The sequence below is a fragment of the Poecilia reticulata genome, linkage group LG3 (genome assembly GCF_000633615.1).
Source record: "Poecilia reticulata strain Guanapo linkage group LG3, Guppy_female_1.0+MT, whole genome shotgun sequence".
Taxonomy (NCBI): domain Eukaryota; kingdom Metazoa; phylum Chordata; class Actinopteri; order Cyprinodontiformes; family Poeciliidae; genus Poecilia; species Poecilia reticulata.
Window position 1 is genome coordinate 870,030 of NC_024333.1, and position 27,079 is coordinate 897,108.

General features: G+C 38.3%; 2 protein-coding genes across 5 annotated transcripts in view; both read right to left on the reverse strand.

Annotated features, from left to right (window-relative positions):
- Nucleotides 1–10,547, reverse strand: part of lrrk1 (leucine-rich repeat kinase 1) — a 71,835-nt gene extending 61,288 nt beyond the window's left edge. The window contains exons 1-5 of the mRNA XM_008405004.2: nt 10,365–10,547; nt 5,636–5,762; nt 1,860–2,047; nt 1,167–1,338; nt 98–277 (exon numbers count right to left, since the gene is read on the reverse strand). Of these exons, the coding sequence (XP_008403226.2) occupies nt 98–277; nt 1,167–1,338; nt 1,860–2,047; nt 5,636–5,705 (610 nt within the window). The 5' untranslated portion in view covers nt 5,706–5,762; nt 10,365–10,547. The remainder of the gene's footprint in view (nt 1–97; nt 278–1,166; nt 1,339–1,859; nt 2,048–5,635; nt 5,763–10,364) is intronic.
- A 5,604-nt stretch (nt 10,548–16,151) lies between these two features.
- Nucleotides 16,152–27,079, reverse strand: part of aldh1a3 (aldehyde dehydrogenase 1 family, member A3) — a 22,296-nt gene continuing 11,368 nt past the window's right edge. For 2 of the 4 annotated variants that reach the window (XM_008404948.1, XM_017303896.1), the window contains 11 exons: nt 25,737–25,877; nt 25,119–25,248; nt 23,366–23,427; nt 22,421–22,549; nt 21,268–21,381; nt 20,115–20,217; nt 19,367–19,551; nt 18,837–19,001; nt 18,380–18,537; nt 16,619–16,693; nt 16,152–16,531 (listed from right to left, as the gene is read on the reverse strand). In XM_008404948.1, the coding sequence (XP_008403170.1) occupies nt 16,462–16,531; nt 16,619–16,693; nt 18,380–18,537; nt 18,837–19,001; nt 19,367–19,551; nt 20,115–20,217; nt 21,268–21,381; nt 22,421–22,549; nt 23,366–23,427; nt 25,119–25,248; nt 25,737–25,877 (1,332 nt within the window). In that variant the 3' untranslated portion in view covers nt 16,152–16,461. Of the gene's footprint in view, nt 16,532–16,618; nt 16,694–18,379; nt 18,538–18,836; nt 19,002–19,366; nt 19,552–20,114; nt 20,218–21,267; nt 21,382–22,420; nt 22,550–23,365; nt 23,428–25,118; nt 25,249–25,736; nt 25,878–26,920; nt 27,067–27,079 lie in introns of those variants that run through there. The other 2 variants (XM_017303897.1, XM_008404949.1) reach the window with 2 other exon arrangements.

The following is a 27,079-nucleotide window of genomic DNA, read 5'->3' on the forward strand; positions in this document are numbered from 1 at the left end:
CCAAATGTAATTACGCACAAAGCAGGAACTGAAAATCACTCTCTTCATGTTTTGCCATCAGAGCTGAATGTGTCCTGGAATAGTTCTGTCTTCTTACTGGCTTGTGCAGCTGCATACAGCGGCAGTCCACAGAGGACAGCGAACTCATCGCTGTGGATAGCAAAGTCCTTCACATCTGCATTATAGCTGTGGACCAGCAGACGCACCACATCCAGATGACCCTGCTGACAGGCTGTGGCCAGCAGGCAGTTCACCAGATCTCTCTTCAGACTCACACCTAATTGGTAGACAAGAAATATTATAGTTACTAATCACTTATGTACATACTAAAAAAAACAAAAAACAAAACAACATAACCGTTAACGAAGTTTGTCGGCAACACAGCAAATTTTCATCCAACCAAAACTCATTCTGCTCTGTTGCTAGGCAGAAAAAGAGCTATATTAGCTCAGAGATTGGTATGCCTTGTGGAGTTTTACAGCAGACCCTGTAATGTAAACTCTTCAGGAGATTTTTCAAGAATGACAGTAAAGCTGACCAATTATATCTGTTCTCTACTTTGAGCTTTGTAATTACAGTCTGAACTAAGAGGCTACCAGCTGGTGTGGAGGTTTCAGCTGATCATTCTAATACTAACTTTAAATATAAAGTTGGACTACACAGCTCAAATAAGAGTCACCACACAGCTGGATTTAGAGCAGAGAAAACAGGCCTTTCCAGGCTTCATACACTTGCTGTTGGAATAAAGATGTAAAATTTGCACTAAAACTTTCATTTAGGGATGTTAGAGCTTGCCTTCTACCTCTTGCTGTTTATCTTTTACATTATTCTTTTTCCTAAATAAAAGGCCGGCTATAGCTGAGAGAGGGCAGTTACTTGCCCGCAGCCAGGCTTGTTTTAGTTCTCTCCCTGGTGGTAGTAATAACCATTTCAGTATTTTCTTGGGCCGCTAATGAGCAATCATTTGATGCAGGTGCGTTAAACCTGGGAGAGAACTAAAACAAGCAGTTTTAGTTCTCTCGAAAACCGACTTTGGGCACCCGTGGCTTAGATCCATGCAGTTTTAGATACACCAACATATGGGTAACATTCGCTGAATTTTGCAATTCAAAATGAGGAGTAAAATATAAAATATGTGATGGCTGTTGAACTATTTCTGCTCGTACCAGGTATAGAATCCAGCAGTTCTTTGAGCAGGTTGGTGTAGCCACCATGTGCTGCCAGGACGGCTGGATTGGACAGCGACAGTTCCTGGGGCACAGTGATACGGGCTTCCTTCAGAAGGTAACACACACTCACTAGATCACAGTGCTGAGTGGCCACAGACAGGAGGCGGACCTGAAAGACAACCAACAGGAACACACTGACAATGCAGAAACTCTGATATGCAGAACCTTTGAGCTCTGCATATCCCATACATAATCCCAGTTTACCCAATAGGTATTTATAGAAATATTTTACAGTTTCAATGACATCATTAATAAAATTCAGAAAATTTCCCATTTCACACCAAAGGTTGAAATTTTTATATTCCGTATTTATTCATTTTGCTGAAGTACATTGAAATATTAACACTTTATTAATTAAATGTATGTTTTGATATAGAATTATAACATATAAACATATTAGACCTTCTCTGATTTAGTTCAGGTAATATTTGGTTACGGAGCTTCACTTTAATTTTTTTAAAAAGTGGAAAAACTGTCAACATCAAACAATAATAATGACAAGCTGATTTACAGTGGTGTCTTTATATAAGCTAGACTGCTATGAGGTGATTTAGATTATAGAAGAGTTAGGACTTCCCAGTAAACAACGTTTTATATGAAGCCCTTCACACCCTCTTGGTAATGACTCACTCCGTCAGGATGGATCCCCCCGGAACACTCCACACAACAGGCCTGCTGAATCAACTCCCTGGCAGTCTCCTCATCCCCGCCTTCATATGATGCCTTGATGTTCTCCAGGGTTGAAGGAGGAGCCGTTCTGGAGTTGGGACCAGTGGCCTCCACCAGAGAAGCCTTGGTTCCCATTTCCTCCCCCCTGCCTGCAAAGAAAAAGTGAAACAAAGAGGAGTTAAAAATTAGATCAAATAATCTATAAACCTGGAACTGTATGATGTTGGTCTAACACATTAAAGTATTGTTCACATTCAGAACTAAAAGAAATCAAACAATACAATGCATAATCTCAAAAAGGCTTCATGGCATTTTCTGGAAGGCACAGAACTCTTCCTCCGCTGATGTGGCTGAGATGATGAAGGTCTCTTCAGCTCTGACCAATCTCCAGACTTCAGCTCAGAACAGGTTTACTGGAATGTGTAAAGAGGATTAGGATCACCGAAAACAATGTTCACTCGGAAATCCTTTTCAGTCCAAAGGTTTTTACCAAATGATTTCCAAAGTAAAGTCACTGTGTTAGGGACAACAAAGGAGGTTGAAGTTCGCTCTGAGTCAATTCGCCGTTGGGTCGTTGGGTGCTTCACCAGCTTTTCCTACTAATGGTGTCAAGAGAGTGACACCATTAGAACAGCACCCTCACTGCTATCAGACTGCCCCAGGGCAGCCTTGGCTATAATGTGCCTCACCACCATCAGTGTGTGAGTGTCTATATGAATTAGTGAATGACTGAATGAGAGTAAAACGCTTTGAAGTCCTCAGACTTGATTAGACACTACACAAATGCCATTTACCATCTTACATAACCGTGATTGAGACAAAATGTTTTTTTCTCCCCAAACATTTTACACAGAAGAGGTTTTTTTTCCAAAGGTTTTTAATGTTAACTTCAATTCCATTCAGTTTATTTATATAGAGCCAATTCACAACAAATGCCTCAATGTCTTAGATAAGGAACAGGGATTTCTTTGTTTCAATAAGAAACTTCTCATCGAAACGGACATAAATCACGTTCACTTCTGGAATATCTGTATGCTCCCACTAGCTCAGGAGGTGAAGATTAGCTTTCATAACTACACAGATGACACACAGCTCTACAGTACAATGTCACTAGGTGACTCCAAACCATCCAATCACTGAAAGGATGCTAAGAATAGATATATGTGTGGATGTGCCATAACTTTCTCCAGAAGAAAAGAAACAAAACTCAAGTCATCGGTGCACAGCTTCAGATATTACATCTAGAAACTATACAGCTAGAAATATAATGCTTGCGATCAGATACAAATCCTGGGTGTGGTGATGGACTTTGACCTGAACCTTCAGAGCCAGTTACAAAGTCAGCCGCCTGTCAACTGAAGAACATTTCCATTATTAAAGGACTAATGTCCCAGCAAGATTTATAGAAACTCATCCATGTGTTTATCTTTAGTCGCATTGATTAGTGTAACAGTTTTTTCATAGGTCTGCCTAAAAAAGGCAGAGCTGTTTTTCCAGAACGCTGGATCCAGAACGCTGCAAAACAGTTGAACATTGAGTTGCTTTAAATCAAGATTAAAACCCCAGCTATTTAGAGTTGCTTTTGAACCATAACAAATGAAACATTGACTAACTTATTTGATGATTTTATTGATGATTTTAATGTTGGCACTTATCAAAATCTAAAGCTTGTTACTGGTTTTCTCAATTGTTGACTGTATGGTGTTTTTTTGTGACTTTGTATTTTTCTGTTTTTATTATGTAATGCACTTTCAACTGCCTTATTGCTGAAATGTGCTATAGATATAAACTTCACTGAATGATTAAGGCACATAAAAAAAATCATTTCAATCACACACACATTCCAATCAATTGTTACTGCCTGCAATGGACTGGCGACCAGGGTGACCCCGCCTCTCACCCGCTTACTACTGGGCATAGGCACAAGCAGCCCTGGCAACCCCCTAGGGATAAGCATATTTGAATAATTACTGAATTACTTGCACCTTTTCTCTTTTGAGAATCACACAGATAAAATGTTTTGATAAAATGTTAGAAACTGAGTTGAAAAATTGAACTTGGAAACAGTTTTAAGACTTGGAACAATAAAATAAACTACAACGATTTAGGATTAAGTTGTCACAGCTCATTCTATCATCTGTTTTGATAACTGGCTGTTTGAGAACAGAAGAGGAAGACCATTTGTAGAAGAATGTGATGCATGAGCCTGACACCTCCAGCAAATACAATGTTATTGGTGAAATAAAGACAAGGAAGATGCAGCACTTTGTCTTGTAGTTCACCTTCAACATTAGATTGCTGAAATGAAACAAAGTTTGTACAAATAAGTTTGCTGAGTGTGTTGGAAGTCCTTCAAGCACATCTGTATGTTCTTTTATTCCTATTGGCTCTATTTGAGCAAGTGGTTCAAATTTAACAACAGTGGCTCTTAAATGAATAATACACAAATATGTGAAGTCAAACTGCTGTGCTGATGCCATTTGAGAAACCCTGAGGGAGTGAAACCATTTGACTCACATTAGAGGCTCACACTTCCAACATGGCATTTCCAATAGGACTCTTCTCTTCATGGGAAAGCTGGAAGAGACATTGATGCTAAAGAATAAAATGTTCCCCTCCCCCCACTCCTCTCAACTTCTCTAATCAACCCACTACTGCCAATAGATCTGTGGGAGTGTCTCACTTCACAACACAGCATTGATGGTAAAATGGTGTCTGTATGCGAGAACTCCACCACAGATTTACTCTGTGAAATAAAGGAAATAAATACAAAAGTTATGGTGGACCAGATGCATCCAAACTTTCATAAGCGACTCAGAACCAGCAAACAACGCAACCCACTCACAAACAGCCTCCAGGGTCATTAACCTACACACACAGATGAGGTCATATTGTGTGTGTTGTTTAATTAGATTCCAATCAGCACTGTGATCATTCATCTTTTGACCCCATTTAGAAGCTTCCTGCATCAGTTTGTATTTTATGACAGAAATCGTCTTGTAAATACTTAAAACATGCTAGAATTTTGATGTAGGTATCGTAAAATTGGTTGCTGATCCTTAAATTGTTTTTTATTTATTATATTCTTGTATTCTATTTTTCTTTATTTTCCAAGACACTATAATAATGTTGTCATCTTTGTGTGTTTTGTGTGGTTTGTTTTATGGGACTGCAGATGGAAATTAGCATTTCGCTAAATTGTGTGTTCCTTAATATGCATTGTCCCATTCTAGTAAAATAAAGTCAAATTTAAACTTTTCCAATTAAAATCAGATTTACTTCCCGATTACACAACCAATTGATTTGTCCTGGTCACCTGGTGCACCAATGTTAGAATGAACACAGTGAAAATGTCAAAATTACAATAATGCACATTTTAATAATTACTTACAAAGTTGTAACTTACTGTATATGCAAATACTTCAAATGGCCTGAACTCTGATCAGTTAGAACTCACCGAGTTCTGTCAGAGCTCAGTGAGCGCAGTTAAGGCCATAAAAGAGGCACTCTGCAACAGTTCAGGATTCTCACTCTGATGGTTTCACTTCTGTTTATGCTAAATTTAAGCAGCTCTACAGTCACTCCACATACAGACACATTTCAGTTTAGAGGTGCTTGTTTTCTCGATGTCCCTCATTAATCTGGTGCTGCAGTATTAAAGCTAGGTCTATGGTTTTCATCCTGCAGTCAAGTGTAAGAACTTTGTGAGAATAATAAAAAGATGGAAAATGACTCACTGTTTCTTTGCTCCATGTTGCTGGGAGGCCCTCCAGTTTCTCTGGAAACGCCAACAGACCAGTAGGACATTCCTACTGGAGTCAGTGGTAAAGCTAACCACAATCAGAGCTCAGGTCCTTCAGAGACCTGCATGAAGAAAGCAGCATTAAGAGACAGACTGATGCAGAGCAAAAGACATCAGATGTCAAGAGAAAGAGGATTAGGCCAAACTTTATTTCCATCATGGGAGATGAAGTGGAGGTTGTTGAGGTATATAATATAATATTAGTGTTTATCTGAAGAACTGACTGGACTGGAGACTCAATAATGAAGTCGTCTACAAAAAAGGACAGAACAGACTGTGCTACTTGAGAAAGTTAAGATCTTTCAAGGTTTTCAGCAACATGCTGCAGATCTTCTATCAGTCTGTTGCTGAGAGTTTCATCTCTTCTGCTGTCATCTGTTGGAGCAGCAGCATCAGAACCAGAGACATAAAAAGGCTTAACAACCTAATACAGAAGTTCGGTTCTGGGGACGACTTTGTAGATGATGATGATGCAAAGAAGGATTTTACATAAAAATCAACGTATATGTGGACAACCCTGGCCATCCTCTACATCAGGCTGTCTTAGAAAACCTGAATGTCTTCAGTCAGAGGCTTCTTCAGATTTGCTGTAATACTGACAGCTACAGGTGATGCTTCCTGTCAACAACCATCAGCCTCTAAAGTGACTCTTTGAAGAAACTTATATAAGTTACAACAACGTCTAATTTCCCTTTGTGATTAATATAGATTTTTGAATTTAATTTAATTATATGAGGGAGGAGTACCTGGACACAAGGACTTTACAAAGACAACCTGACGTTGAAGACAATTTCATATTGAAATGTATGAAACACATTTTCATTGTTGAAAGTGAAGTGTTACATGAATGTGGAGATGAGCTCAACTGTCTTTTGTCTTAATATAAACATTATTTTTTTAATTTATTTTAAGTACTTGATTGTTCCTGACATGCAACAGTCAACAGGAACAAACTTTAGCGCAACCAGCTTCTGCTTTAGGGTGCAAACAGTTGCTTTGAAAAAAAAAAAATACTTTTCACATTTTGTCATGTTGCAACCACAACCATGTGCGTATATTCTTAGTATTTCATGTCATAGCCCAAAACAAAGTAGTGCATTACTGCTATGTGGTTGAAAGAGGATATATGGTTTTTAATTTTTTTAAAAATTAAAATCTAAAAGCTGTAGCGTGTATTTGTATTCAGCCTTTCTGAATCAAAACATTGTAGAACAACATTTCATTGCAGTTACACCTGCTAGTCTCTGGGGTAAGACTCTACCAGTTGTATGTAGTACGAGTCTCTGGACCAGACTTAAACTGAAGTTATGATCTGTAAAACATTTATTTATAATCAGAAAAACATAGCAAGCAATTTAAGTTCAGTAGTTATGAATAACGTTCAAACTGTATAATAATGGGCTGAGAGTGTTTGGTAACTGTGTAGTAACCCAGCTGCAGGGTGGCAACCATTCTGATAGATAAAGCTTGGGGAGCAGCACAGTGACACAGCAAACACAGTGGTTGATCTACATAAAACTGACTGAAAAACAGAAGAATGTGGCCTAGTTAAAGCCAAAATTGCAACCTGATTGAAATAATTGGTTTGATCTTAAGAAAGCTGTATAGAAACGGATACCAGCAGACTTCAATGAACTGAAGCAAATGTGTGAATGGTGGTCAGCTTGGAGAACAGCTATAAACTGGTTCTTACCAGGATGTGAGAGACTTTTAAAGCCAATTGACAGCTTCAAAATATTTCTGCTACAGGTTCTACAAAGTTCTTCATCAAAAAGTGTACAGAGGACCCCGATCTATTCATAGATCAGGATCTGCAAATTTAACAATAAAAAGATTTTTCTGTGAAATGTCACTTCAAATTATTTGCCAAAACTGTACCTAATCGCAGATATTTTTGTAGCACATATAAAAATATTCAAAACAAAATGCAGCTTGGGAAGCTGAAACACATTTGTACAGTTCAACCTGACATGCTATTGGCTGCTGTTTGCAACGCAGCCACTTCAGGAGCCCTATTGGTTGAGTACTTGTACTGCCAAGAGCAGAAATAAGGAAGACTGTAGAATCACAGTCTGTCAGCTTCTGCAGTAGTGATTAAACATTTTTATGCATATTGAGTGTTTTGAACTATTAAAACCGGTGGCCATCAAAGCATTTCCTCTGTAATTCCACTCAATTCTCATCTCCTTTGTGTGCTCCATCTGGGATTTCTCCAGCTGAATTCCAACTGGATCAATGAGCAAACAGAAGGAGAAGTTATGAATTTTTTCACATAAAATTGACCTTTTTCTTCTCCCAGCGTCTCTACTGCCACCTGCAGAAATAGCTGCCGGTCAGAAACAACCAATCAGTGCCAAGAGGAGGCTCTTAGTGCTGTTAATAATGCTGTTCACTTTTGCTCCAAACCGGATTCCAAAAAAGTTGGGACACTAAACAAATTGTGAATAAATATGCAATGATGTGGAGGTGCCAACATCTAATATTTTATTCACAATAGAACACAAATCACAGATCAAAAGTTTAAACAGAGAGAATGTATAATTTTAAGGGAAAAATATGTCGTTTCAAAATTTTATGACGTCAACAAATCCCCAAAAAGTTGGGACAAGGCCATTTTTACCAGTGTGGCATCTCCCCTTCTTCTTACAACACTCAACAGACGTCTGGGGACAGAGGAGACCAGTTTCTCAAGTTAAGAAATAGGAATGCTCTCCCATTCCTCTAACTGTTCAATCATCTTGGGCCTTCCTCTGTCGCACCTTCCTCTTTATAATGCGCCAAATGTTCTCTATAGGTGAAAGATCTGGACTGCAGGCTGGCCATTTCAGTACCCAGATCCTTCTCCTACGTAGCCATGATGTTGTGATTGCTGCAGAATGTGGTCTGGCATTAACTTGTTGAAAAATGCAGGGTCTTCCCTGAAAGAGATGACATCTAGATGGGAGCATATGTTGTTCTAGAACCTGAACATAGTTCTCTGCATTAATGGTGCCTTTCCAGACATGCAAGCTGCACTCCACAAGCACTCATACAACCCCAGACCATCAGTGATGCAGGCTTCTGAACGGAGCGTTGATAACAACTTGGGTTATCCTTGTCCTCTCTGGTCCGGATGACATGGCGTCCCAGTGTTCCATAAAGAACTTCAAATCGTGACTCATCTGACCATTTTAAATGACTCCTGGCCAGTGCAAACAGCTGAGCTTGTGGAGCTTAGAAATGGCTTCCTCTTTGCACTGTAGAGTTTCAGCTGGCAGCGGCGGATGGCACGGTGGATTGTGTTCACTGACGATGCTTTCTGGAAGTATTCCTGAGCTCATGCTGTTATTTCTTTGACAGTGGCATTCCTGTTTGAGGTGCAGTGATGTTGAAGGGCCCGGAGATCACGAGCATCCAGTAGAGTTTAACGGCCTTGACCCTTACGCACAGCGACTGTTCCAAATTCTCTGAATCTTTTGATGATGTTTGATGATGTTATCATCATCAACCGTGCGGTTGATGATGATAACTTAAAAGTCTTTGCTATTTTACGCTGGGTAACACCATTCTGGTATTGCTGCACTATCTTTCTGCGCAACAATGGTGGAATTGGTGATCATCTTACAATCTTGACTTCAGAGACACTGACACTCTAAGAAGCTCTTTTTATACCCAATCATGTTGTCAATTGACCTAATTAGTGTTAATTTGTCTTCCAGCTGTCTGTTATATGTTCAATTTCCTTTTTCCAGCCACTTATTGCTGCTTGTCCCAACTTTTTTGGGATTTGTAGACACTGTGAAATTTTGAATCAACATATTTTTCTTTAAAATGTTACATTTACTCAGATTAAACTTCTGATCTGCCATCTATGTTCTATTACAAATAAAATATTGACATTTGCCATCTCCACATCATTGCATTCAGTTTTTATTTACAATTTGTTTAGTGTCCCAACTTTTTTGGAATCCGGTCTGTACAATTCTGTCACGACATAGTGACAGGTTTAACAAATGTGTAAAGAACATATTTTTTAATAAAAGTTTGCACTGTAGCTTTAAGAGTTTAATTTAAAAAAATTCAATGGGAAGATATTGTCAGTAGACTACTATGTTACAGCTTACTTATGTATGCTCCACCTGACCCGGACTATGGGGTTAAATGTACCATTTCGCTCTGTATTGAGACCAGACTATTACTATTTAATAGCAGAGTCACGTAAATACTTTGTATCACATTTTGAATGTTTAAAAAGAGCTCCAAACTACAAACAGACAGAGAGTAATTCCACTGCTCTGTTATCACAGATTTAAAAATATTTTTCCACTTCACTTGACGTATTTACAGGAGGGGGTGTCTGTCTGACGCGATTTAGTGTCCGCGTTGATGCGCAAAATAACTGCGACACTTTTCCAGCTCTACAAACGGTTACTACGCCATTTTATCAAGATAGTTATTCAGATTTCCTTCAGTATTCGAGACAACTAAGTTTCTGGGTCAGTAATTCCGGAAGTTTGGATTTGTTATTTGTTTCTATTTTGTATAAATCTTCAAGTGTTTCCATGACGCGTCAACTAAATCCAGCTTCAGAATCTGGAACTCTCGGCGGAGAACCAGCAGCCACCTCTTCTGGGCTGCCGTCCCAGACCACAGCCCATTTCCTCAGTCAAAAACACCCGGCTTACCTCCAGGCTGACACGTCCAGCTTTCCTCCCGACAGGACAGCATTATTCCCGCAGTGTTGCGCCGCGTCAGACAGTAACCTGGACCTTTCCTGCCCCGGCTCTAAACTTCCAGTCCACTTCCTAAATCTCAGATCCGAACTCTCCAACCCGGACACGCGCCGCTGTTACACATGCGTACGGAGGAGCAGTTGGGCTTCAAAACAACATGTAGTTCCGCTATTCATTCCTAAAATAACACCACGCCCACAGTTACAAACAGCAGACCAAGAGACTTCTTCAAAAGGAGCCATAATAATAAACCAGCACTTTTAATCAATAAATGTCGTGTTAAATAAATAAACAAACAAACCCTATTTCGTTGTTTACAGTGATTTTCACAATAAATTTTAGTGAGTTATAACAAATAATGAATTATTTTGTCCTGGTCAGTTTACATTGAAACATAGCTTATTTCATTAACAGATGAAATCAGCTGTGACTGCTGGATAATTAACCGTTTCTTCCTGGCATTTATACACAGCGCACAAGAAGGAGGGAGGCCACTGAGTAACTGGTCTCAGAGATCTAACTTTCACACTATTCTTACACTCAACACATATTTTTTTATTAATTTATCTTAGTGAATCCAACTATTTTCTTGCATGAGGAAACACCTACCACCTGCCGGGCCACTGCGTGTCCCTGTGCACAGATGCTTCATATGGGCGCTGCGCTGTTACATTTACTCACTTTCAGAGTAACTTCACTCTCACAATAGCATCTCCCCAGCAAAGGGGTGGCAGTGTAACCGGATCCTTTTCTGCGTTGTGCTGGTTATTGAGTGAATGGACCGTGACACAGTTTCTTTCAAGCGGATGATTGTCGGTTTATTTCTGACAAGAATCTCAGACAAGACCTCCCTCAACTGCTGATAATGTGCTAGTGGGATGTGTCGATAAGGCAAGCGAAATGGCTGGTCATCAGTCAAGTGAATGCGATGGACAAAATCCCTAGCCTCACCACAGTCCAGTTTCCCCCTGGAGAACACATCCTGGTAAGAAACCACGAGTTCAGCCAGCCTTCTTTTAGACTCACCTGACACCTCACAGCTCTCTATGTCGATGTCATGTAGACCACAGTCTCTCAGCATCTGCACTGGATCAGCATTGTGATGTGATGAGCTTGCTGAAACAGCAGAATGGTTGCAGTACACTTCAGATCTCCCCTGACTAAACGCAAAGTCCTCCACAGCAACACATGGGAAGACATCAGCGATTTTAGCATTGCGGCGCAGTACCACAGGTTTGTTTGTTGGGTTGAGAACCTTCATAGACCCAACAATCCCCCCACATGGGTGTTACTACACGACCCACCAAAATGTTTTTTGGAGTGGAATGAGCAGATGATGGCTCGACGACCACAGTGCCCCCTAATGACAGTGGTGAGGTGGACAGAAGCTTCCCCCAAACCACATACTCCTGACGAGGAAGGAGGGTGACAGCCTGTCTGAGCCTGACCGTTCCAATCTTGTCAGGTAAAGTAGAGCAGCTGCAAAAAGTCCTCACACTCTGGGTTTGCAGTGTCAGATGTAATGAGTTCCCAGTTCCTCGAATCAGTTTTCATTCTTTGATTAAGGGGCCGAAGCACATTGCTACCAATGATGAATTCATCATGTTGGCCAGTTATCGAAAATGTCGGTACTGTAAATTTGAAGCCATAGATCTCAATGTTCAATAAATAGATGCATTGAGACTGCGTGAGAAGGAAACCACAACCGACGAGCACCACGTTCTCTGAGACTGTAAGAGGGATCAAATCAACACCTGCGGCTCTTAGTTTGCTCTCTGCCTCCATGCTCAATGTGCATGACATACTCCCAGAGTCCAACATACCCCTCAGTGTAGATCGGTCACTCACTGAAACTGAGGCATAAAACAAATCACTAGCCCTCTGAACTCTCTGTGACCCCAAGAAAACCACATCACTGTTCTCAGGTGAAGCGTTACAACACTCAGTATAGAGTGTGCATCTAGTTCAGTGGTTCTCAACCTTTTTTGAGGTACCGAACCCACCAGTTTCATATGCGCATTCACACCATATTTTATTTTTCACTTCTGTAGTGAAAAATAAAAAGATTTTTTCCCCCCCAAATTCAAGACATAGGGGTGACCCAACTAGAGTCTAGTTGGATCACGGCCAAGATCACCAAGTCTTCTTAAAAGGTAGAGTCTCTGAGAGCAGCTCTTCAAAATATAGTCAGTGTTTTCAGCAAAGTTGCGCTGTCTGTCCAGGAACGACCCAAGGTATTTAAAATTTGCCACAGTTTCAACAGGTTGACCATCGAGAGAAACTGGAATTACTATAAGGTCTTGTTTAGATCATTTAATTAGAGGTTGCAGGACACCGACCCTTATGAACTGGAGTTAAAGCCCTGCTGTACAATTTTCATTCAGTCATAATCACATTTACTTGCATACAGTGGAAACTTTACCCGTGTTGAGGTAGATGAGGAGTTTACAGTGTCTTTACTTTAAAACCATTTTGGTTTCCATTTGTTGAAAGTAAATTAAAAACATTTAGCCATAGTTTGACCGCTGCTTTATGACAGAAAAAAGGTTTGATGTCACAAATTATTTTAATCGAGGCATCATTCAATTTGTACTGTAGAAAGAAGATGACAAAAGTGTTTCCTGAATTAACTTTAATGTTCATTTCACTGCACACACAGGACAGATTAAATATTTAAGATTCAACAAATCTGTTGAATCTTTTAGCAAAATAAGTTCAGATTAACATGGGTGAATTCACAGCTACCTAAAGTTAACAATGAAATGTCTTAAAACGTACATGGATGTTCAAATATTGACTATAATAAATTAAAAGAAAACATCAAAAAGATGTGTATTCAAAGAAGACCAAGCCCAGTCTGTACAGATTGAGGAGACACTATAACATCTACCAACAGAGCAGGTTAATTACTGTAGTTTGAAGCTTCAGGTTTTGGTGTTGAACCTCCCAGAATCTCAGCTGCTGCAGATTGGCTGAATATGCAGAGAAAAGTACAAATAGACAGTTAGTGTTAGAAAAAATTATGTTGATTTTCCTGAACAGCTGATGCACTGACAGACTGTGACAGAATATTACTGTACCTGAAAATTACTTGAATCATCACAATGTATGTAGAATTTTTTTTAACGTAACCCCTAAGAAAAACAAGGATTCGCTGTAAATGTAGTTTACTTAATTTTTTTCTACAGCAGAAGTTTTGTCAAAAAAGCGTAACAGGCTTAATTTCAAAAGGTTGTAAAAAACTTTTTTTTGATAAAAATGTGTTGGGGTAGGTGGGGGACAGTCTATGCATCCTCATTCCAAACACATTCACTTAAATTTTCACTTTATGGTACATGTTCACATTCTTTATTGACTGTATATCAAATATATTTCAAATGTAACTGAAGATATGACATAATACAATACAGAGGTGTGACCAAGTCACTGTGTTGCAAGTCTCAAGTCTCTGTCCTCAAGTCAAGTCAAATCTCAAGTCAAAACAGGCAAAAGTCGAGTCAAGTCTCAAGTCAGGAACCTTTAATTTCAAGTCATTTTGAGTCGTTTTTATTTTATTTTATATAATTTGCAATTATACATAAAATTCAAATAATGGACCATTTGTTCTTTTTAAAATCTGTATTTATCTCAAATGATGGAACATGTGCAGCTGAACACAAAGTATAAAAAACATTTTTAAATTGGACCTCTTTATTGCGCAGTTCTGTTAAACTTGATATTCAATAAAAAAAAGTTTTCAAAAAATGAAATAAGTATATATGAAGTTATCACAAGTAAACTCAGGAAGGTCTGGTGCATTTATTTTTCTGCTTTTATTTCTAAGTATGTTAGTTTCAGTCCTCCGTAAATATGGGCCAGATATTCTAAACACAACATTTATTTGGGACAGTCACTGTATTTGGTCTGTTTAAACAAATAAACCACATGAAAAAAACAAATTAATTGCAAATAAAGTGAAGTGGTTTTGAATTTGGATGTGATGGTAAAATAAATATCTGTCAGGCCAAGTGGTCAGAATCACTAAACACTAAATAATGAGCTCATTATTTCATGTCTTACTCAGTTAACTATCCCACTTAGTGTTATATTCAGGGTCAGTGAGATTGTACAATTTTTACAGACATTTTGGGACAGTTAGCTAAAGTCAACTATCTTAGAGCAAAAGAAAAGTGCCACCTACCATCTTTGTGAAGCTTCAAATGCCCAACAAAGTTGGACGTCGTGGCATCTCCATCCGATATTCTCTTCTTGCATGTTTTACAAGTTGCAGTTCGTTTTTTATTCGAAAGTTCATAACCTACGTAGCCAAAAGAAATTACTCGCGGAAGCATATTGAGCGGTTATTTCGTCTTTCGTTCCCTGAGCTCTGCAGCGTCGCCGCGTTTTTTTAAATGTCCAAATCCTGTTAATTTGATTGGTTGAGCTGCAGCTACGCACACATACATACATAAGGAGAGAAGAGAAACAGAGGGACAGTCTGCGCATATTGATACGGAATGAGTGAAAATAATTAATGACGCCACTTTATAAATAATGTGTTTTAAATTTTGAGTTGAGTAAAAAATATCAAGTCTTTTCAAGTAAACAGCTTCAAGTCGAGTCAAGTCCCAAGTCAATGGCATGAAAGTCAAAGTCAAGTTCGAGTCTTTGAGCATTTTTTCAAGTCAAGTCTCAAGTCGTGATTTTAAGACTCGAGTCTGACTCGAGTCCAAGTCATGTGACTCGAGTCTCCACCTCTGATACAATATATAATATTCAATCAAATACAAAGACTTAAATCTTAGACTTGGTCATCAAATCACTGCGTTGCCTGTAGGAATTTTTAATGTCCAGCAGGTGTCAGTATTGAGTGACAGTATCAACACAGTATCAATACAGTGTTGCTATGAGTCGAAACGCCTCATGACGCCTCATTTACCCATCACTATAAAGAGGGCTGGGCAGTTGGTAGAGCTGTTGCCTTGCAGCAAGAAGGTTCTGGGTTCGATTCCCGGCCCCGGTCTTTCATTATGGAGTTTGCATGTTCTCCCTGTGCATGCATTGCATTTCTCCGGGTACTCCGGCTTCCTTCCACAGTCCAAAAACATGACTGTCAGGTCTCTAAATTCCCCCTAGGTCTGAGTGTGCATGGTTGTTTGTCCTGTGTGTCTCTGTGTTGCCCTGCGACAGACTGGCGACCTGTCCAGGGTGACCCCGCCTCTCGCCCGGAACGTTAGCTGGAGATGGGCCCCAGCACCTCCCGACCCCACTAAATGACAAGGGTGTATAGAAAATGGATGGATGGATGGAGAATACAAAGACAAAACAACTGTGTTAAAGGCTGCCCGCTCCAAGTCCTACACAAAACAAAAGTATAAAACAAAAATTAACTTAATAGATCTATAAATAAACTGAATGTATTTAGATGGAAAAATGAAAAGCACACACCTCTCCCGCAGGACAACAYGACAAAAGGGGAGGGGCTAAGGGGCGCAAACAATTTAAAGACAATACCACAGAAGAAGAAATAAAAGGACGGGGTTTCCGATCTTAAAGTAACGTGGTTAAAACAATGACAGGTGTTTCAGTAAGATAAGGAACAAGACAAATAATAATAAAAAAAGACATTTTGTGTAATTATAACAAAAGAGAATTACAACCAGGTTACAGCAGAATGCTGCAGTCATGTAGAACATTGATCCACAACAGTAAAAAGAAATTCTGAAAAACCTTCAGGAAATTCAGGAGATAAACATAATATCACCTTTTCTAACTTTATTTAATCTTCAGCTTTAAAATTCTTATTGTGAATAAATCGTTTTTGCCATTGTCTACAAACATGTTAATATGTTAATAAAATTATACAAATACAAATAAAGATGTGAAAAATGCTAAAAGAGATGAATACTTTCTGAAGGCATAGAATTTCTAACCCAAATATTTTCTTCTAGCGTTCACAACCTGGAAATTATAACAATCTAAATCAAAAATTCGGATGCTCTATAGTTTTAAAACTGGATGACATAAGGATCAGGACAGTGCAGGGTGGCATGGACCTTCCCAGCTCCGCTCACATGGAATCATTCATCTTGAAGGTTACAGTTTTTACCTCAGAGTACTCTGCAAGGGCATATTCCCCTCTGGAGAGATCAGACAGAGCAGAGAAAGAAGTTCAGGCGGCGTGGGACAAAGGAAGTAAAATATGATTTAATCCTGATGCTTCTTACAGCTCTCTTCCATTTCCTGACATCTTGTATCCTCCAAATGGAGTCTGGACATGCATGGCGTTATAGCAGTTTATCCTTGAGACAGACAGAGAAGGATAAGAAGGATTATTATTTCAATATTTGTGTTACACAATATCTGCAACAGACCAGAGAACTGAAATTGACAGAATGGAAAATAAAAGCAGAAATAAATATATGGCCCAATAAATAAAACGCACCAATTAATTTCAAAAAGGATACCTCACTTTTTTAAGTTCATTGAACTTCAAATTTTTCATTTAAGTTCCAACTACATATTTAAGCACATGAATTTACTGTTTAAAAACAAAATTCACAATTTTCCTTTTTCTTATTGACCCTTTGCACGTGGCGTCAAAATCTTCAGATAGTGTTTTACTCAAAACAGGCATCACTTCCTGTAAAGCTTATCAAAAATTATACAGTTACTAACCTAACAATGCTTTTAGTAAGTGGATTTCACCTTAAAAATGGTCACATGGTGTTGTGTGGTTGGCTGAACAAACAAACAAGAATGCAAACTAAACTTATTTTTTCCTAAACCTTTTAATAAGGAAAGAATATGGAGATGGATAGCAGCTGTCAATACTAAGGAATAGCTGAAAGGCAGTCCTCTGTGTATTCGTGGATTTGCAGAAAATACGTTTTTACAAGGTAAGATTAACGTTAACTGAAACACACGTTCTTTCACATCATCCACACGAAAAGTACAATCAGTAAGATGCAACCAAATGTTGCATTATGGAGAAGGGAGGCAACAAATCATTAGCAACCATGGAGAAAATGCCCCATCATGTAGCCTACAACGTACGAAAAACGTGCGCATCTAGACTTTTGTATGCAGTGCAACAAGAAACATATAACTACATAGTGGCATAAATCATGTGAATTTAGGCAAAGTCAGCAATTTGATGAAATCAACAAGAAGAAGGTATGGTCGGTTTCTAAGTTAGATGATTCCAATTTTTGTAAATACCAACGTTTATGAGACCCAACTAGGTGAGCTACTATCACAGACAAGTGAATTCAATCTGAACTAGTAGAAGCCATGGATGTACTGGCAAAGACAACATGGGAAATCAATCTGAGACTTCTTTCAGTACTCCCTTTGCTCACTTCTGACATCCGACATGGCGCCTCGCATGATAGGTGACAGAGTTACAAAGATTCAATAGTCTCTTTAATTTCCCCTTTAATTTTTTTTCACAAGTAATTTTACTACCATGTGGTATTTTTTTATTTTTCTGTCCCCTATTTTTACTTCACCAAAATCATTTCTCTCTTATTATGCAAATGAGGAGAGGCGGCGTCTTCACTCTTTAACTTCTGTATATTTGGTTCATATTACAAATCGACAAGCCACCGGCCATAACAAAGAAATAGCGATCTACAATCAGTTCATCAGTGAGCTGAAGGTTAGCAACTTTATTTAAAAACAAACAAACAAACAAAAACATTGTAACTCCTGACTTCATTATTGTGATGTGATAGAACATGTGTTTCAGTTTGTAGCACTCATGGAAGCAGATATTGATCGTCTGGTTTTTCATAACTTGGTGAAGTTTCCTCCAGAACTGAAAAAGACTCCTGGATAGGTGTTAAAACATCTTCAGTTAAAACCGAGTGAACGTCGAACTGCCTTCAATGAAATCTTTTGAGTTTTTTGTTCAAAATGTGCTTCAGTTAATGCACAGGAATTCAGAAGCTTGTAATTGTCCACTGAATAGAAGAAAGGAAGGTTACCAGACAGTTCCAGTCTCCAGGGCTCCAGACACAGACAGAGCTCTGTCCATACTTGTTGTGAACACAGCAGACACCAAGCCATACTGAGAGTTGTTGGCCCTCTCTATGACTTCCTGTTTGCTCTTAAAGCTGAATATACAGAGCACAGGCCCAAAGATCTGAAAGCACAAATATATAAATGAAGCTTTATAAATGAAAAAAAAAAAATCTGCATTGTACAATGCAAAATTTTTTATAAAGTCGACATTTTGACAATTAATTTTTCGGGTACCACTAGCCCTGGGATGGTTGATACTCTGTCACTCAAATGTTTGTGTCTTAGGTAGTTTGGCTTGTTTCACCGCAAAATATCAGATAGTCAGCCTGTTTTTCTCTTCAGGGTATTTTATTACAAAGTGTCTCATGTGGCTTTTCTTTTTCACACTTTCATCCATAACACAGTGCATTGTGATGCAACCTCTTCCTTGGCGATCCTCATGCTGTCTTTGACCTCGGAGAAGATGGTGGGATGAATAAAGAGACTTTTTTCTCCCACAGCTCCTCCTCCGTATTCCAGCTTGGCACCTTCTTTTTTCCCACTTTCTATCAGGCCAATTATTTTTTCAAACTGTTGTTGGTCAATCTAGTAGTAATAGAGAAGGTAAACAAACAATGAATGAATAAAAATGTTTACTTTGGATTTGCAAGTGATTCTAAAAAATTCCTGATTTAATTATATACATATTTAACAATATAAAAATAAATATGTAGGACTGACCAGGTGGAGAGTTTAAAAGATGAACAGAAAGGTAGAAATGAATGATTGAATGAATGAATGAATGAATGAATGAATGAATGAACGAATGGGTGGGTGGATGGATGGATGGATTCTCATTCAATCTTAGTTATTACATGGTGAAAGTCAGTCATGTATTTTACAGTGCCAATTCATAAATGTGTTTTCATTATTTTTTTAAATTATATTTTTAAATTCTGAAGCTCTGACACCTGTGGCCCGTGTGTTGTCTGGGGGTCCAGTGGGTCTCCTATGACAATCTTCTTTGCATTTTCTATGCTACGGCGCACAAACTCCTCATAAATCCTGTCCTGCACAAAGACACGTGATGCAGCTGTGCAGCACTGGCCTTGGTTGTAAAAAGCTCCTTTTTGAATTTCCTCCACAGCCATCTGCACTACACACACGCGCACGCACACACACACATGCGCGCACATACACACACACACACACGCACAAACACACAGACAGAAATAAATGCAAATTTAAGAAGAAATGGCACCATCTCTAGGTCAGAGTTCAGTCGTTCAGTTATCTACATGGTTCTACAAAAACAAAACTCTTCCACAAATCACAATATGTTCATCTCAGAGCTACCTGGCAGTTATTTCATAAAGTATAAGACCCCTCTGCTAATTTGAAGTCAAAGGTTCAAATCAGACAAAGATGTCCTGAAAAAATACAAGTGTAATTTTAAAATGATTATTTCATTTCAAAAGAAAAAAAGAAACAAATCATCTTGGCTATTTGTGAAAAAAGTAATTACCCACTGAAACTAATAACTTGGTGGCCACATCTTCCAACAAGGAAGGGCCAACGATCTTCAGAAGGTTAGTAACTATGCCAGAAATGATCCCTAATGGTTTAAGTACACACACACATGCACACGCACACACACACACGCATGCCCACCTTAGGGCATGTCAAGCAGCATAAAAAAGCAAGGATCATTTTACTTACAGTCACAGTCAGCAAACACAATACAAGGGTTCTTCCCTCCCAGCTCCAAAGTGACTCTCTTCAGATTACTTTTGGCTGCAGCCTCTTTGATCAGTTGGCCCACCTGGAAGAAAATGGTAAAATTGCCTTAAACACATCTGTTGGTAGAAATATGTGAATCCATGTGCAAGAAACAATTTTCATATAATAAAGATAAAAAAACAAACATTAAATTGCTATAGAACGTTTCACATCAACTGATGCAGATCACTGCAATGCAAAAGTATTCATACCTCCTGTAGTTCTAAGTAGTTCTTTGGTATTCAGCTGTAAAGTCGAAGTGGTGCATAACTGTATGGTTTGGAGGAAAACTATAGATGTTTTTTAAAGTGTTTTACTAATAAAACACTTTATAAAGTGAGGTGTGCATACTGTATGTTTCCCCCCCCTAGATTTGGAAACAGCTAAACAGTATCCAATGTAGTCAGTTGTATTCAAATGATGTTCAGATCTGGTGGTTCATAAATGGCAAAGAAAACCATAAAAGAAAAGTTGTCTGTCTTCATTTTACTACAAGCCTGGACACAGTGATCATATGAAAGAAGATGCTCGAGTCGGGTGAGACCAAATAAGTATACATGGGCAACCACTGAGATGCTGCCATTGGCGGTGGCAGCAACATGTTGTAGGGATGCTTTTCTTCAGCAGAACAAGGAAGCAAGTAAAAGTGCTTTTAAAAATGGATGATGCTTAATTGAGGGACAATCGTGGAACAAATCTGTTACAGGCAATAAAAGACTGAGGTGGCGGTTCAACTTCCAGAAGGACAACGACCCTAAACACGGATTAGTTCCATGTTTAGGGTCTAATCCGTGAACTAATATAACTGAAAGTCTGTAACGAGTTCAAAATGCATTTTAATAAAGACTGCCCAGGAAAATTCAGCTAATGTGAACTTTTGTGCAGAGTAATTGGCAAAATTTCAAGTCTTTAAATGAGTAAAGCTGGTGGAGACTTGCCCCTAAAAACCTGTAGCTGTGGGTCTATAAAGTTCTAATACAAGGGAGATTAGTACAAAGCGGATGTCACATTTTTCACTTTTGATCAGTTCATCAAATTCACAAAAACGTAATTACTGTGTGCAGCAGAAACGTTTTGTCATGCATTCACAGACCTCTGTGGAGCCGGTGAAGGCCACTTTATCAATGCCTTCATGGCTGGCAATCGCTGCTCCAGCTGTGGATCCAAACCCTGGAATGATGTTCACCACTCCAGGAGGGAAGCCTGCCTGGAATGGACATCCAGAGAGCATGCTAATGTAGGACACCAGAATCTATCTGCCCAAACCAAACATGCTACTAAAAGATTTTAATCATCATCTCACATTCAAAATATTCAAGCCAGGGATAGATGAGGTAAAAATGGTCTTGGACCAAAAAACAAACAATGGCTAATTGTGGTTGATGCTAAAAGGATTTTCATTTAAAAAGGAAGTTTCTGTACATGCAAGATTACAAAGTATATTCTATTCCATTGTGGCTAAAAAGGCTTTTATGGATTCAATCTGTAATTGCTCAGAAGGGTTCAACAGGGCTTGACTGGGATTTGAACCCAGGCAGCAGGAGGAGTTCTTAGACGAGGCTAGATGAAAGTTTGTCCGACTCTCACACATTTACACAGAACTCAGACCCTAGACCAATGAGAGGGAGGCTCATTGGTCTATGGGTATGATTCTCTCTTAGGGTGTGAGAGTTCTTGAGTTCAAATCCCAGAAGGGCCCGACTGAGATGTTTAAAATAAAACTCACCCCCAAATCACCTTTTTTTTTTTTTTGCTGATAAACTGCCTGATCATGTTAATTAGGGTTCTATCTTTATTTTCTGTTTAATGCATTTTCACAATATTTCCAGTGAAAGAGACTCGACTTCTAATCAATGTCTGATCGTCCTGAAGGAACCCGCATCATATTCTGCTTAAGGCCTCAGACAACCTTGGGCCAGGTTTGTTTCTGTCCAGGTCTGTACGTAAATGTCTGACCAGAACTATTTGTTAAGAATAAAATATTTTTAAAAAATCTGTTTAAGAAGTTATTCATTTAATATGATCTTGTCTTAATGTTTCAAGCACATCAATAATTTCAGGTCAAAAACACTTAGGAGTTCCACAGGACTTCTCCAGAAGCAGGGTGCTCTCACCTCACGGTGGCTATGAAAGAAACCTAATAAAGCTGCAGGCATTTTCCATGAGAATCTGGACACCAACTATTATTTCCCTTAAACATTTTTGTTGAAACAAAAGATAATATTCTCTCAGTTTTGGAATCAGACCTCTTTGATCAGTGATCCAATGTGCAGCGCAGTGAGTGGGGTCTGCTCTGCCGGTTTGATGACCACAGTGTTTCCACAACTCAGGGCCGGTGCTAACTTCCACATGAGCATCAGCAGAGGGAAATTCCACTGGTGGAGACCAAAACACAAAACAAAAAAACAGCCAGCGAGAGAATTTACAGCAATGAAAATATATAGCAGACATGTCAACATTCCTCTCTGTGTTTAATGCACTTATGGACATGAAATTCTTATCAGATGCTGTAATAACTGAAGTGATTCAGACACAAAATCATGACAAAAAAAAATAAAAAGTGAATAAAACCAGAATATTTTATTTTTATATAATCTTATTTTCCTTTATCTTTTCAGAAATGTACTGTGTCTAATTTCTCATTAAAACAAACTTCTTGGTTGAATGGAATTAATTTTAAAATTAAATCTGCCAGAGTATGAATAACTCAAGACAAACCCGTTCCTTCTGCGTTGATAATATCATCCCAAACATGTTCCTAAATTTGGAGGTCTTATAACATAAAATGCTCTATGATTGTCCATCATCCTTTTAGGATCTGGGGTTGCTTGGTTTTGGGTTTTGTCGCTTTTTTGTGTTTCTTCTTTTTTTCTATTAGTTCTGCCATGTTTCCACTTCAGTTTTTCCTTAGTAAGTCTAGTTTATGTCTTGTTTTTAGTTATTCGTTGCCTCTGTATTTTATTTATGTTTCTTTAGTTTAGTTATTCTTTTATGTTGGATTCATTTCCTAGTTTCCTGTGAAGTCTATTGTTTTTTATTTCTTTGGCGTACTCTTATTTTTTCTTAATTAATTCTACAACTGAACTTTACGTCTCTCATTTGCCGTAATCGGGTTCACTTTAAAACACCCCATGACTCGTTCTTTCTGACCTCCAATGACTATGTTTTGCCCTTTTTCTTCAAATACCTACTGGAATAATGGCTCCACAAATACCAATAGGTTCATGTCTGGTTAAGCACAGATAGGTTTCATCTGTGGAAAAAAAAAGAAAAAAAGAAAAAAGTTATTGTCATTTCATGGATACCTCCTCCGCTCTTGTGTTTGACCAAAATCATACTTCACGCAGTGGTTGTGAGGAAAATCAGCAGGCTGTGACCTATAGTTCTGTACATATAGAACTCAGATATTGTCGTAGTCTCTTAAACCAAGTCAGTGTTACAAATGTTTTAAATATTTGTAGTTCATAAATCTCTACTTATACTACATCTACAGTTTTTCTGTATTGAGTTTCACAGCCACATACAGCTTTCTAACTTGACTCATTCTTGAATTGGGTTATGTAAAGTGATCACTTAGATTTCTGGTGACTGTGTTAGTTCTCATTCATCCCATTTGTTTTCCTCACCTGTGTTGGACTGCATGCCCCATCATCTATAGTGATGGAAGGCTTATTTAGACTATAAAGAATAATTTATTGACTGAACTTACATTATATTGTGGGTTTCTGTTCATTTTGACCTCTCTAAGCACCCAAATACATTCATACACATACTGGTAGGGAACAAGGGGCTAGAGGCCTTGGCCAAGAGGGCACTGACATGGCAGGGAGGGAAACTGGAATCAAACCCAATGATTTTCCAATTACAGGAAGAATATCCTCCCCACTTATCCACTGCTGTCCTGTGTGAGGATTTGTTTGTACACTGTAAAAAAGAACGGCCTCAATTTACGGTAAAAAACTGGCAGCTGTGGTTGCCAGAATCTTACCGTCTTTATACGGTAAAATTCTGGCTACCAAAACTGCCAGTTTTTTACCGTGTTTTCAAAATACGGTAAAATACTGGCAACCAAAACTGCCAGTTTACCGTATTTTTAAAATGCAGTATTTTACCATTTTTTAAAGAATACGGTAAAATTCTGGCAACCAAAACTGCCAGTATTTTACCATATTTCCCAAATACGGTAAAATACCGTATTTCCTAAAATATGTTAAATAAAAAATTAAAATGTGGTTTTTCCATAGTAAATACAGTCATACTGCCTGAGGCATAGTATCTCCATAAGTGAAAAACACAGCCAGACTTTTTTTTACATTTTATTGTAAAAAAAAACAAACAAAAAAAACCTTATGGTAAATTACATAAACCTTATGTTTATTGAGTTATGATAATTCCATGTATTTTCTACGGTAGTATAATGCTTTGAATATTACGTTCAGTAACTGTTGGTATTTTACCATTTTTTACCATAGATTTACGGATTTTTTTTGCAGTGTCGACTTACTGTAATTCCATGTATTTTCTACGGTAACAAAATGTTTTGGATATTACGGTCAGTAACCGTTGGTATTTCACAATTTTCTTACCGTAAATTTACGGAGTTTTTTTGCAGTGTTGACTTACGGTAATTCCATGTATTTTCTACGGTAACAAAATGTTTTGGATATTACGGTCAGTAACTGTTGGTGTTTCACAATTTTCTACCGTAAATTTACTGACTTTTTTTGCAGTTTCGACTTACGGTAGTTCCATGTAATTCCTACGGTAATGAAATGTTTTTGGATATGACAGTCAAAAACTGTTAGTAAATTTACGGTAAATAAAACGGTAAAAGACCGACTTTTTTTACAGTGTACATTTGATGGACAAATTGATATTGTTTTTGTCTTTAAAGTTTTGGAACTACAAGCTGACAGCTAGAAGACAGATTCCACACACACTCACCCACAGGCACACTTTTGCCATGAATCTTATCAGCCCAGCCTCCATAGTAATGCAACGTTTTGATGCTACCTTCCAGGTCAGTGAAGAAAGCTTGGAGAAATGGCTTTCCTGTGTCCAGTGTCTCCAAGGTCTAAGGAATGAAGATGAAGTTGTACTTATTACATTTTACTTTATTGTAAAATTTTTCTAATTTTATAATATTAGAAAAATATAGTCATTACTACTTTATAATGCTGACATGGGATTCAATTTGACAGGTAGTGTGGTACTCAGAACGGTCGTATGTATATATATATATATATATATATATATCCTCCTCAATCCCATTCCACAATTCAGTATGTACTGATGAATTGTGGACATATATGAGTTTCATAGGGAGAGATTGAGGAAAATAGTAAGACCAGGAGTTTTGAAGGAGGATACTTATGCATTAGTATCTTTCCAGTACATTAGTACTTTCATTATACATTAATGAAAGTTCTGAAACCACCCCTCCTGAAATGGTAGCTTGCTTAGGCACACTTAAACAAGATGTTTACAGTGCTTACATAAAAAGATCATACATGCCCCACATATTTTTGTCTACTGTCACGTGTCTTTGTGATGGTGTTTTACCGCCAGCAGTTTCCGGTCCCTCTCCACCAGGTCCGCCAGTTTGTGTAGCAACCTCCCCCTGCGGGGGGGCTCCATCTTCCGCCAAGCAGAGTCCAGCTGCATGGCCGCTTTGGCTGCTGCAACCGCCTTGTCAACATCCTCCTGCACCGGGGAGGGAGGCACATCAGTCAGGATCCACTCAGGTTGCAAGCTGTTCCTCACATTTTCAGAAGGTTTTAGTGTCAGAGTTGTAACTTTAACCATAGATTATTATAATCTCACCAACCAAAACTCACATCACACATTAGTTCTAAATCTAACCTATAACCCCAAAACAGCACCTCTTCTTTTGGGCCCCATAAGTAACATTCAGTCCACACAACCCAGCTGAAAAAAAAAGTATACTTTAGTATATACTTAAATTCATGAAAGTACACTTTAAGTATGCAAAGTATTAAGTGTACTACCTATAAGTATATCTGAAGTACACTGTAAAAAAAATGGCCTCAATTTACGGTAAAAAACTGGCAGCTGTGGTTGCCAGAATTTTACCGTCTTTATACTGTAAAATTCTGGCTGCCAAAACTGCCAGTTTTTTACCGTGTTTTCAGAATACGGTAAAATACTGGCAACCAAAACTGCCAGTATTTTACTGTATTTTTAAAATGCAGTATATTACCGTATTTTTAAAATATGGTAAAATTCTGGCAACCAAAACTGCCAGCATTTTACCGTATTTCCAAAAATATGTTAAATAAAAAATTAAAATGTGTTTTTTCCATGTTTTTTTTCCGTGTTTTTTCCGGTGATACGGTCATACTGCCTGAGGCATAGTATCTCCATAAGTGAAAAACACGGGCAGACTGTATCATATATTGACATTTTATTGTAAAAAAAACCCCCCAAAAACCTTATGGTATATTACTGGTCACTGTTCTTACCAAAATTTTACCATAAAAATTATAGTACAACACACAAGGAAGTGTAACTTGTCAGCATTTCTATACAGAAAGTTATAAAGAAAATACATTCAAATTAAACAAAAATACAGATTACGAGTAATCCACTTAAAGAAACAAGTTCTATTTAAAAATTCAGTTAAAAATAGAACCGATTCTATTTTCTGTCCAGTTTCCTCACGGTATTACTGAGATCTGGAAAACAAAACAAACAAAAAAACAGCATGTGTCCACATAAGAGATAACCTGCTGTAGGAGAAAAGCCGGTGATAAAAGAATTCTTGTTCTGGGTTGAGAGTCACAAGACACCGAGTTCAGATTTTGCTCAGGATGGTTGTAGTCTTCCCAGTCACAGGTTGAATTTGAGACTCACATGTTGTCAATTGGGTGTTTCCTCTCTGCTGG